The 13,527-nt window shown below is 34.1% G+C and overlaps 1 protein-coding gene and 1 long non-coding RNA gene across 2 annotated transcripts; one reads left to right on the top strand and one right to left on the bottom strand.

Moving 5' to 3' along the window:
- Positions 1-5,849: 5,849 nt before the first annotated feature.
- On the bottom strand, positions 5,850-6,389 carry LOC124631991. Its single transcript, XR_006984567.1, has 2 exons — positions 6,227-6,389; positions 5,850-6,053 (listed from the first exon to the last, which is right to left on the bottom strand). It is a non-coding gene; the product is annotated as an uncharacterized LOC124631991 (long non-coding RNA).
- A 565-nt stretch (positions 6,390-6,954) lies between these two features.
- LOC124632093 lies at positions 6,955-10,568 on the top strand. Its single transcript, XM_047166758.1, has 3 exons — positions 6,955-7,320; positions 7,516-8,572; positions 10,378-10,568. The coding sequence occupies exons 1-2, from the start codon at positions 7,206-7,208 to the stop codon at positions 8,565-8,567; spliced, it is 1,167 nt and encodes a 388-aa protein (XP_047022714.1). The 5' UTR covers positions 6,955-7,205; the 3' UTR covers positions 8,568-8,572; positions 10,378-10,568.
- The last annotated feature ends 2,959 nt before the right edge of the window (positions 10,569-13,527 follow it).

Raw genomic sequence — 13,527 nt, forward strand, 5'->3', positions numbered from 1 at the left:
AGTTCCAAAGAAGGCTTATGAGGGCGGAACTAGTAACGTTCCTCATCCTTTCTTACATTCATTCATCTTCGCTCGTCATTTTGTTCTACATGGTAGGGACTTGAAAAACCCCTTTTCTTGCAAAGCACGTAGGTCTAACCCATGGTCCAACACAACAATGGGTTCCCATATGCATATCTATGGCCGTAGTTACAGGCCACCCAGATACCTAGCTTGATGGACCCGGTATTTACATATGGTATGAAAATTATGGTAAGGAAGGTGATATGTAAGTATGTCAAATCAAAAGTAGATAGCTACTTAGCTAAGTTTTAAGCTTTGCTGCATCCTGCAAGGTGTTGCAGCGATTTGTAGTCCCGAGTAAAAAGTTACTAAATAGCACAATAACAGTAGAAGTCTACCTTAATCAACCACCAAAAAAACTAGCTTGTAATAAAAACAAGGTTGACCATTGTGATTTCAATATTTGGTAGTAATAGCATTTCCAGATTTATAGCCCTGGCAACACAATACCATAATCAAATTAAAATCTGAATCAAATATTTTGAACCAATTTTAGTTATTGGTAAATTGAAATCGCTAGCCTGGAGTTTCATGATTGAATCTGGGGCCCGATTCTCCTAATTTTACTTAAGTGGCATTCGATTCACATTCGACTGCGATCCAATCACGACTCGATTACGATTGAAGCGTATGTGGCATTCCGCTATTTTTTCTTTGAAATAAACGTTCTTATCCTTTTCTGTCATTCAATAATGAATCATTTTGTCTGCAAATGATTTACGATTGCAATATGATTGTAGAACAAACTAACGTTTAGACCAAAATCACCAAAACAGGAGACCAATCGCAAACCAATCGAATATCGTTGGAATGCGATTGGTCTTATATTAGTAGCAGAATGCCCGATATGGTTAAAACTACTATTGCGATCATATTGCGATTCGATTTCTATTCAATTTTGACATTATTAACTTAGGAGAATCGGGCCCCTGAATGAATCGTTCTACGGTTCAATGCACAATAATATGATATCTATAGGATTGTACTATTGAAAATCATATAAAGGAACAATAGGTATATTTAAATGTATTGATTTTTATATTCAAAACTAACTGTTTTCCGCCTATGTTACTCGGGAAGAGTGTATCTTTCCAACAATGTAAGAATTTTTAAAATTAATTCAGCAATTTCAGAGCCTTAAGAGTCACAAATAAACAAAAAAAGTTTACTCTTCATTATTTGAGTATACATTACTTTTTAAAGGGAATTTGGGTTTATGTGCCAGGTTTTTTTTACTTATTACTCTCTGTTTGATAGGTTAAAGCTATCATTTGCGCGTATGATTTTTATGCCACTCAGCGCTTAATAAAAATACACAAATTAAAACTATAATGCATCACAAATACAATATAAATTCCTTTGCTTTTATATTAATACGTGCTGCATGGTCTAAGGTACTGTAACAATAAGTTTTTGCAAGTGAAAACTCCTTTGTACTGTAAACGTACAGGAACATACGATTAATCGTTCCTACAACCAACCTCTTTGTTAAACCTTTATACAATTCTTACTTTTCTAATTTAAAACCAAGTTCACATTTTCTTTGAGAGTTGTAAATACGTGTGTGTAGATTTCTTTTGTTTAATTACTTACCTAAGTATGTGAATGTATAGAACAACTTGTACTTAGAAAGCTTTGTTAATAGGACTATATTGTTTAGACTTCAAAGGATTTTCAGTGCCACTGCGTTCGTAGGTAACACTTATTTGTCATGTACTTACGTGACTCTTCTAACATTATAAAGTATAAGGTATTTGATAAGAGTTGACTATAAAGTAGTGCTTGAGACTAATTCAATTAAATAATTAAGATAAAAATAATTAAGATAAATTCTAAGAAGACGATTCTATTTTATTTACCTACATTAACTGCTACTCAGAAAAAAAACACTCCGCTCGCTTAAATAATGAGTAATAAATCCACGTGAAATCTGCATTGGTCTTGGAGTTCAATGCATACGAGTATGAGTGAAACTTTTGTAACTTCAACAAAGGGAAAGCCGCTGCCAATAACGTCTCCAGTTAGTTACATGCTCTAAGCATATCAACAATGTTTCAACAGCGAACTCGCTACTAGCGCTGTATAACAATTGACGTTTTTTTTTCGTCGATGGCGTATGTAGTTGTATGAGTGACTTCACACATGGCACAGTATTCTGTATACAACTACATACGCCATCGACGAAAAAAAAACGTACACGATAAAACGGGACAGTAAAACGGAGACATGTGTGAACCGGCCGTTACTGTATACACAGAATTTAAAGAATAAGTCGTGGTGGCCTAGTGGGTAAAGAACCAACCTCTCGAGTATGAGGGTGTGGGTTCGATTAAAGTTCAGGCTAGTACCAATGCAACTTTTCTAAGTTTGTATGTACTTTCTAAGTATATCTTGGACACCAATGGCTGATAAAAATGTGAAGGAAAACTTCTTGAGGAAACCTGGACTATATAGTCTTGATTCACCAACCCGCATTGAGCAAGTGTGCTGATTAATGCTCAATCCTTCTCCGTGTGAGAGGAGGCCTGTGCCCTGCAGTGGAACGATAAAAAGGCATTAACAGTAACAAAGACATTTGTGTCAGTCTAAATCTAGCTTCAGAATAACATGAAGCAACTGAAAATATTTACATTCAGACGAAGTCAGGCCAGACTCTATTGTAAACAGAAATAAACAAAGTTATCTGTAAAGTAGTTAGTACTCGCACTTAATACGAAATTCAAAGGGTTTTCAAGTGTCTGTCTTAAATAATTTGAGAGCTAACTTTTAATTGAGCTAGTTTTTGTTATGAATTTAATTAGATTATATACAGTAGCTCATACATGTACGAAAGAGTTGGTTCAAATTCCGCCCCACTGCGTGAAATGATAGTTATCAAAAGCAAAACAACTTATATAGTAAGCCGTTTGAGTTCTGTGTAGAGTAGAAAATATACTCCAAAAAAAATATCCTCCTTCTGGCATAATCAGGAAGAGATGCATGTACCAAACCTTTGTGTTTTCTCCTACTCACTTTCACGATATTTTGACCTATGACCTTATATTTGTGCTTTATCAAGAAAGTTATTCGGTACTTCATATAGGTACCAATCACTGATAATATAATATTACATTACGACATAATATTGTTCAATAAAGTTGTAGATGCTTGTTCCTTCGGAGTTTCATACCCATGTTCGTGAAATACAAACAACTACCGAGACGTACTGTTTCCTTCTGCTTACACTTGGGGACAATTAATTCGGGTCAGTTGCATATTTATCGGTAAATAAAATTTTGTAAATATAAACGTAAATAAGCAAAAAATGGGGCTTCCTGTAATATCATGGATACCTACTTTCCACATCCCCTGATGTAACCCCTGACTACGATGAAATAATAATGTGTTTGGGTTATGCGAGATATTAACAATATTCGTGCCTTCTTTTATGCCGTCTAAGTTAGTTTTACTATAGGTATAGCGATTTTGCTTTTGGATAGTAATATAATCCTTTGATATAATTACATGAGAACGAAGGAAAGTGAGTACAACTGTGTCTGCGTAAATGCTTGTGCACTATAATACTTATGCCCCGCGCAGTTGTTTGATCTTCTTATATGAAGACAACCTTTAAATAGACTCTGTTATATTTTCTTTGTAATGTAAACGATAGTGGTCTTGAATAAAGTTAATTTGTGATTTCCCCAGTTTCTTGTCATCTAAGTGTACTCAACAGTGTACACTCAGCAACATTATGAAACGCAAATACAATTTACTCTGCGTACACTCGCGTACAAATCTCGGTAAGTAAATAAACAATCATAGTTTCAGGCAACGATGTTGGCGAATGTACGCAATAATTTATTAAAATGAGAGTACTTCGGGGTTTTGTGGTTTGCCCTCTGACTGAAGGATAATATAGCAAATGAATGTTTCGAACAAATATAGATATTTTTATTTAAATATGAAAACATATATTGTTAGTCATGTTACGGTCTGTGTATAGTGTCCTTTTTTATAAAAAAGTTACAACCTTAGTCGTTGTCTAACCCCCCTTGGCCAAAAGTCTGCCGTGGCTACGGGATTGTTCGAAAGAGTTACCGCGGCCCTGGGACATGAAGGGCTTAAGAAGGAACATGGTGGCTTTTAGTCAGTAAGAGTCTGATACTCCCTCACGCGGCAAACCCACAGCGGGAGGCGTTATTTCATCTCTGCCAAATTAAACGTTCTTTACTCAAAAGCTAAAAGTACATTTGTATATCATAGTGGGGGTAATTATTTTTATATTTAAAAATTCCTATAATAATACACATCAGTAAAAATATTTGCATGTTAACTTAAATAAATGACCAGACATTAATGTTTTCACCTCGTAAAAACAAATTCACTAAGTGACTTTAAAATCATCATCCCTTATTATAAAAACTGCCGCAAGTAGTGGTTTAAACCAGACTGAAGACGTCTTGGTTTGTTACGGTACTTACGATAGTCTTTACATCCTTATTACAAAACGTAGACTAAGAGAAGACTGTTTGGTACTTCGATTTGTCTGTGGTTCAAATAATATCCACAGATTATAAGCAACAAATATTTAAATTATTCGTTCAATCCATCGATATATATGTACTACGTACTAGATAGAACGTTCCGAACAAAAAGCTTACCACACTGAACTGCAGTGCAGACTATGCAGTGCCCAAAATGGCAAATCAGAGCGATTTTGACACCTGCGTCAGATGGATGTCTATGAAACGACAATTATAAAATAGAAAATACATATCAAGGTATAAACTTACACATATAAACTAATTCGAGAGTCAAGTTAGTAAAATTATACGCTGTTCATGCTATTACAACGCTTGTATATCATACTTTTCATTTATAATTCAATTTTACAAATATGCATTAATTTGTTCCCGCCCGCCATCTTAAATTATGGATTAAGAAAATCGTGCAGAAACAGATGTGCCATAAAACTGGCAGTAGGTAAAATATCAATGAAAACAGACTTCACTTTGTCATGGTATGTTCTTACTTTCAAGAAAAAATAATTAAATTCGCGAAAATTTGTGATAGCCCTCTTAAGAAAAAAAAACATCGTAATTAATATTAAAAACCCTAAAAATAAGTTCCTGGTTTTAATATATAACATGATTTTGCATTCAATTAGATATAAATAAACTTTTTGATATATTACATGATTTTGAATTCACTTAGATATAAACTTTTTGAGTAATGAAAGATGTAGGCAAAATACGAGCGACACTTCTGCAATTAACATCAATGAGGATGACTACATGTCACAATACGTCATCGAGATGTCAACAGACGACATAAGCGGGTAAATTATTTGTATGGATGTTCTTGTCTATCGCTAGAATATATGTCAATGGTTCAATCGTTCCGAATTCTGTGCGCCGTTCCTTTTTACATTATTTTGGTAAGTCTATGTTGATGAAAAATTAAAAACTATGATAATAAAAAAAATATCTCTGCAGTTGAAAATATTACTGTTTATTATTTAAAGGTAATTTTATATTTCTAGTATCTTTTAACGATATACGTGATCCAATTATTCTCTTTTAAACAACTATCGAGTTTGCGCGTACCTATAACGGAACGTCAGCGCGCGTATCCGAGTTGTTTTGTTTTTAGGTTAGAAATAACTTGGATTATTTTTATCCCGATTTTAATGATTAAATAAGACGTTGTGCATCTAATTAGAACCTCTTCAAAATGAAGTGCACGATAACTTACACACAGAATATTATGTGCATTAAATTACCAAAAGAAAATTAAACAACATAAAAGTAGAAAATTATATTTTATTCCGATGTCTATTCATACAGTCAAACGCACTGATACATGTTGGACACTGTTCTTCATCACACAATCTTATTCCCTTGCTCATCTTGGCATTCTTGTACATTTTAGCAAGCTTCCAGTCTTTTACAAACATTGCATATTACTGGCAAAGATACGGCGTGCAAAACGCCAAAATAGTCTTGAATCTGTAAATAAACAGTAGACTGTATGATAATCTGATATATTTTAGGAGTTTCATCAAAATCCATGTGGTAGTTTATGCGTGGAACATAACCAAACATCCATAATAAAAACTTCGACTCTTATACAATTAATTAGGATGTTTTGGCAACCTACTTGCACTGTAAAGGCTACTTACTTTATGGCGAGCCCAGTTGAGCATCATAGGAACATCCTGGATTGTCATGGATTATCATCATGCATTCAATTGATTATTATTTCGAAAAACGTAAATCGATATTGATATCGAAAATTGTTGTCAGGTAATTTGAAGAGATTTACTCGATGACGCACTCTGTTGGGTCCCCGGACACTCTCAATAGTATTCTAACACATTCAAGTATTCCAAATCACACATATTTATATCCACTTTCGTTTTTTTCATCACAAAACAAATAACCTCAAAAGTAAATAATGTCGGAATTTGACGTTTGTCGACTAAGTACTGCAGTTAAACTAGGGGGATCGATGGTTTATCTTTTGTACTACAGATAGTAATAGGACTTGCGATAAACTGCGTTTTGTAATAACGTTTTTTCAAGGTCGTACTTAAAGCTGGATTAAAGGTAGTACAAAAGCCGATACTTATTTGATACCGCGTTTTATAATAAGAGGGCATTAGTCTTATTTAAAACAAGGGTTTGTGGCCTAGAATATAATCTAAGATAGTGGATTGACCTAAGCTTAAAACGATAAACAATTAGTAGACTAAGTAGACAAAGCCAAAAGCTATAAATTTTGTTCTCAACTGAATTATCTCGAGCAAAATAATTAATTAGTGAAGAAGGGCTTTATTTTTACACTAAAACACAGCTGTTATCTGAAATACGAAATATGCGTGAAACAGATTGTGCCAACCTGTATTATGTTTCACAGGTTTATTCGACGCGATTTATTGTTTACATGTTGTACAAGTATCTCCATTCACTGGCCTTCTACACAGATTTTTAAATTAGTCTATGGATTTTTTGTTGGTAACACAGGGAAAATAAATAAAATAAAATTTTATATGGTAACATTCTACCCACTCATTATTCACTTCCATCGACGGAGCTTCATTCTGTGTTTCTGTCTGCTGGCCTTCGCACGTCTCTTCCCGATCCAGTAATACTCTAAAGATGGGGAAAAGGAAGCACGAGAGAAGTGATGAAGACATCATGCGAAAAATAAGAAAATTGAAGAACACGTTGCGGGAGAGGAAGGTTACGTTCGAATCGGACGATGATTTAAACTGTAAGTTATTTATACTTTTATTGGTTCAATACCGTGATACGTACTGCTAGTTTTGGGCTACTACTGTCACATAAATTGAGCTAATACATATAACGATACGTACTGCTACTAGGGCTGTTACTATCGTAAAAAATTTAAAACTAAATTAAAAATACGTTATTTTTTAAATAATCGTATATTTTCTCTTCGCTACAGTTCCGACACGACAGCAAGAGGACATATCCGTCGAGGTGTCACCACGTGATATACACGTGGGCTCAGCATATGTAGAAGATGACATCGAAATACTGGATATGCCATCGTTGTCACCAACGCACGTGTCGAACCTTCAATCAACACCGCCTGAGCCGCCACCGTCTCAGCCGGAGCCTGAGCAGCCGCCACTAGAAAATCTAACCTCAACCACAGTACCAGGTTCATCATTAGATACCCAGCCTGAAATGATTGAGGAGACTGAACTGGAAGAGGACATATTGTTGTTATTGGGTGATGCTCCTAAAACTGAGACTCCAAGGGGTCCAGCTATTCACAAAGATATTGCCAGTCGATGGCAATTAATTCTAGCCAATGGACTTGCTAAAGATTCCAAAGACAACATTTGTAGAGATCATAATGCTCCTAGTAACTGCGATTTACTGTTAACACCATTACTAAATCCTGAAGTTAAAGCGGCTCTGCCAGAAGCTCTCGTTAAGAGAGATGCGATTCTCCAAAATAAGCAAAAGCAACTGGGGGTAGCTTTGTCTGCATTAGCAACATTAACTGACATGATCATTTCCAACGAACTGTCCCGACAAAAACTGCTCAAGCCACTGAGTGACGCTTCGCGTATTTTATGTGATAGTCACTATCAGGAGACAAGGACGCGGCGAAACTTTATAATTACGTCAATAAATCACAAGCTGAAAAATACTCTGACAGAAGCTACCAGAGATTCAATGCTTTTTGGTGAAAATTTAACTGAAAAATTAAAAGCCGCAAAAACAATACAACAGTCTGGCGATGCGCTGAAAAGCCAAAAACCTAAAATACCTGCGCACCCTAATGCTGCTACAATCAGGAACAAAGGTTATTTAAACTACCAAGCTCAACATCGCAAGGTAGAACACAAACCCCAGGCTGGACCGAAACGACCACCGTGGCCAGCACAGCGGCCACAGAGCAGCGGCACGTCGTCGTCGCGGCAACGCCGTCCGTCACCAACGCGCACGACGTCTCCCCGGCGGAAAACGCAGCCTCGGAAATAACCCAGGTAAACTACGCTGGTCGTCTCAAATATTATGTACACAAATGGAAGAAATTAACTTCCGATAGCAATATTTTGTCATGGGTTAAAGGATATTTAATACCCTTTAAATGTACTCCATGTCGTACTGATACCCCTAAAGTGTACCCTAAATCAATCGAAGAGGCTTTAGATTTTGAAAAATCCATTAATAAATTATTAGAGGTTAACGCAATATCTCGATGCACTCATGAAGTAGGAGAATTTATATCCTCCGTGTTCTTGGTACCTAAACCAAACGGAGACAAAAGGTTCATATTAAACTTAAAATGTTTAAATAAATTTGTTGATAATAAACACTTTAAAATGGAGGATTACCGTACCGCATCCAAACTTATTACTCAAAATTGCTATATGGCGTCGGTAGATTTGAAAGACGCATATTTTCTGTTACCTATTCATAATTCTCATAAAAAGTACCTCCGTTTTATTTATAATGATGTTCTTTATGAATTTAACTGTCTACCCTTCGGGTTATGTACGGCACCGTACGTGTTTACAAAATTATTGAAACCCGTCATGGAATACCTTAGATTAAATGGTTTTATATCTGTAATTTACATTGATGACATATTTTTAATCGGAAATACATTTTTGGAATGCAAAAACAATATTGAAGCCACAATAAAACTCCTCAAGGATCTAGGTTTTCTAATAAATATGGAGAAAAGTAGCTTAAAGCCTCATACTCAATGCAAATTTTTAGGTTTTGAATATGATTCCGTTAATATGCAAATAAAATTACCACATAACAAAATCTTGAAAATTAAGGACTGTATTAACAAATTTTTAAAATTAAAGGGTTGCAAACTTCGAGAGTTTGCTCGTTTTATCGGTATATTAATTTCTGCTTGTCCTGCCGTGCAGTATTCATGGCTATACACTAAATCAATGGAGAAATTTAAGTATCATTGCTTGTTAAAAAACCCTAGCTATGATCAAGTTGTACAACTTCCTAGCTGCCTAAAAATTGATATGTTTTGGTGGTTGAATCATATCGACCACAGTTCTAATCCGTTAGCTTGTGGTAATTATGATTTAGAGATTTTTTCCGACGCATCATCTACAGGATGGGGCGCCTACTGTAATACAAAAAAGTGTTTTGGTCATTGGACGCCTTCAGAAAAATCTCTGCATATTAATGAGTTGGAGCTTAAGGCTGCATTTCTTGCTCTCAAATGCTTTGCAAAGCATAAGTGTAATATTAACATTCTGTTAAGGCTTGATAATGTAACTGCAATATGTTGCATCAACAAAATGGGAAGCGTACAGTTTAACCATTTTGATGTTATTGCTAGAGAAATATGGCAGTGGTGTGAGACGCGTAAAATAACTGTTTTTGCAGGTTATATCAATACAAAGGATAATGTAGAAGCAGATCAATTATCACGTAAAAAGTTTCAAGATACTGAATGGGAAATTAATAATGCTGTTTATGACAAAATTACTAGTATTTTCGGCATACCTGAAATAGATTTATTTGCTAGTAGATGTAATGCAAAGTGCTCAAATTACGTAACTTGGACTCATGACCCAGATGCATTGGCAAGAGATGCTTTTACAATCTCTTGGAAAAAACAGTTTTTCTACGCATTTCCACCCTTTTCTATGATTACTAAAGTCATGCAAAAAATTATTAGTGAAAAAGCTGAAGGCATTGTTATAGTACCATATTGGCCTACTCAACCGTGGTTTCCTATATTCAAAAAGCTTGTGTGTTCCGAACAAATTTATTTCGGCCCCAGTGATGACCTATTAATTTGTCCTTTCAGGTCTCGTCACAATCTTCACCGCAGCTTAATCTTAGTAGCCGCGAAGCTTTCCGGGAAACATTACTGAAGAAATGTCTGTCTGTGAGATCAGTGGAAATAATGTTATCGTCCTTGTCTGATTCTACTTACAAACAATACGATGGTTGTATTAAGTCATGGTTAAATTATTGTAATAAATATGGTTATGATTATTCTGCTGTATCAGTTCCTATCGTTATTCATTTTTTGACTACTATGTTTGATAAGGGTGCTAAATATGGTACTATAAATACCTACAAGTCTGCACTATCTTTAATATTAGGAAATATAATAGAGGATGATAGAATTAAGAGATTCTTAAAAGGAGTTTACAGGTTGAGGCCAACCATCCCTAAATACAATTTGACTTGGGATCCTAACATTATATTAAATTACTTAGCACAACAATGGCCCAATGCTGACCTCAACCTAGAAACTCTGTCTAAAAAAACTGTGAGTCTGTTGGCTTTGGTGACAGCACATCGAGTGCAAACTTTTGCTCTAATAAAAACTGAAAATATCATTATAAACTCACCTTATGATATAACTATCACTATACCAGATCTAATTAAAACATCTAAACCAAATTCCTTTCAACCTGTTTTAAAATTACCTTACTTTACTGCTCGTCCTCAAATTTGCCCCGCCATGTGCCTAGAAGACTACATAAATAAAACAAATTCACTTCGTCATAACGATTATTTATTTATTAGTTACAAACGACCTCACAATAAAGTATCTTCTCAAACCCTCGGTCACTGGATAAAAAATATTCTTCTCAAAAGTGGTATTGATACTTCTATATTCAGCGCTCATAGCACACGGCATGCTTCCACATCATCAGCCAACAGACTCGGAGTGAGTATCGATGTAATTCGAAAAACCGCTGGCTGGACGGAATCTTCTTCCGTGTTTGCACGGTTTTATAATCGTGATATTATTTCTGATCCAAATCAGTTTGCTAACAGCATATTATCTGCCAATCTGTAATAAAATTATATTTAATGAATACTTAAAAATAAAACATGATTGTGAATAAATAAATGATCAATTACCCACTTGTAATGAATCTGTAGATTTTCTTGAATAAAAAAGTGCAATTCCTCAGTCCATTGTTTATATTATTTCGCACTGTGTTCTCTGAACATCGTACAACATGTAAACAATAAATCGCGTCGAATAAACCTGTGAAACATAATTGATAATCAAACGAACTTACCAAGTGATGTTCGATGACAATTATGTGAACAGGTTTATTCGACGCGATTTACATCTTAACCCTCCCTGAAAACAAAAACTTATTAATGAGTACTTACCTAAATGGTTAGTCCTGGTTATTTCAATAAGTTTTAGATAAATATTCCACACCCTACAACGAAATAATATAACAATGTTATGTCTTTAAACAAAATGAAGCTCCGTCGATGGAAGTGAATAATGAGTGGGTAGAATGTTACCATATAAAATTTTATTTTATTTATTTTCCCTGTGTTACCAACAAAAAATCCATAGACTAATTTAAAAATCTGTGTAGAAGGCCAGTGAATGGAGATACTTGTACAACATGTAAACAATAAATCGCGTCGAATAAACCTGTTCACATAATTGTCATCGAACATCACTTGGTAAGTTCGTTTGATTATCAATTATTTTGTAAAATGTTTTTAGTTATTATTTTGTAAAATTTATTTGAACATAGTCATTACGTTACATAAAACGTCAAAAGATAATATTTATTTTCACAAAGCATATTTACACATAAGCCATTGGGTACACCTTTTTTCAAAGTTCGCAAAGAATATTTAAATTGTTCAATTTACTGAAAAACGAAAAATCTAATTAAAGCTACCACATAATATGAAATGCAAGTTAATTTTAAAAAACATTGTCATAAGTTAATATCATTTAAATTAAAAAAAATATCGCATACAATTGTATTTTATCATACTTTATAAATATACTTAAATTGCTTCACTTTTACAGATTATAAAAAAACAATCAGGAATCTGACCCTATAAATTTCACGCTTCATTACAAACGAAATAAACCTATCATAATGGCCAACGGAAAAAATAAGATTATTTAAAAAAGCGAATTACGAGTTTTTTTTTTACCAAAAAGTATTTAATACAAAAACATAGATATATAGATACTTTCAGGCTTTTACCGCCAGTTGCTTCTGAACGTTCGATCTCACCCCACGTGGCGGTCGGTCGTCATCGCATCTCGTCGGGAGAACTCGGAACATAGTATTCGAAATTCAAAATATTTAATATGTGGTTTTAAATAAATTGTTCTTTATTCAAAAATGTTCTGTCGTCTTTTAAATTGAATTAAGAACTGTGTGTTGTTTGTGAATGTGTGTTTTGGAATTTTTGTTTAGTATTTGAGGTAAGTTGGCATTATTTTTTATTGAGGGTCGATTTTTTAATTATCAGTTAACTTTTATTTGAGGAGTTAATATAGCGGTTTGACACATTTTTTACAAAAGCTGTTAAAACACTATATTATTCAAATAAAAGTTGTCTAGTGATTGAAAAATTGACCCCTGACTAAACCAATTTTTTACATTCGCGCATCTTTAAGACTTAAATTAATTAATATCTTATTTTATTAAAGATCATGTATCAAGCATGACAGTTTTTTTTTTTAATATAAAGAGAGGATATATTTGTACTTTGATATAGTTTGTGCGAGATAAATCAAAATACATACATTTTCAAGAAAATTATAAACACGTTATTTTTTAAAAGCCTTTTTACTTAAGGACTTTTATTTTGAATGTAAATCAATTTCCTTATTATCTAAAACTTGGTGGTTTAAAAGGCTATGAACGTTAAAATAAAGAACCTACGATTTTTAAATAGCTTGAGGGTCTTTCTTATCGTTGGAGATTTATTACCATCCGCTTTACGATGTTTCCTATTCCTATGTAATCTTCTTTTTACTCCCTAATCTGCTGGATTTCAAAGTCAGAGTCAAAAAAATATAAAGTCAAATCATTTATTTCATTTAGGCCTTTACAAGCACTTATGAACGTCAAAAATATAACTAAGTTTAATTCTAGTTGCTCATTCCAAAAGTAGCTTCCTATGGAGAAGAACGGGCAAGAAACTCCATGGTTACTCTTTT

The sequence above is a fragment of the Helicoverpa zea genome, chromosome 7, assembly GCF_022581195.2.
Source record: "Helicoverpa zea isolate HzStark_Cry1AcR chromosome 7, ilHelZeax1.1, whole genome shotgun sequence".
Classification (NCBI taxonomy): Eukaryota; Metazoa; Arthropoda; class Insecta; order Lepidoptera; family Noctuidae; genus Helicoverpa; species Helicoverpa zea.

What these genes read in the sequence shown, in the direction of transcription:
- LOC124632093 (XM_047166758.1), top strand. Translation starts at nt 7,206, where the DNA reads ATGGGGAAAAGGAAGCACGAGAGAAGTGATGAAGACATCATGCGAAAA. An exon ending in ATCGGACGATGATTTAAACT is followed by an intron (nt 7,321 to 7,515) that starts GTAAGTTATTTA and finishes TCTTCGCTACAG; the next exon opens with TTCCGACACGACAGCAAGAG.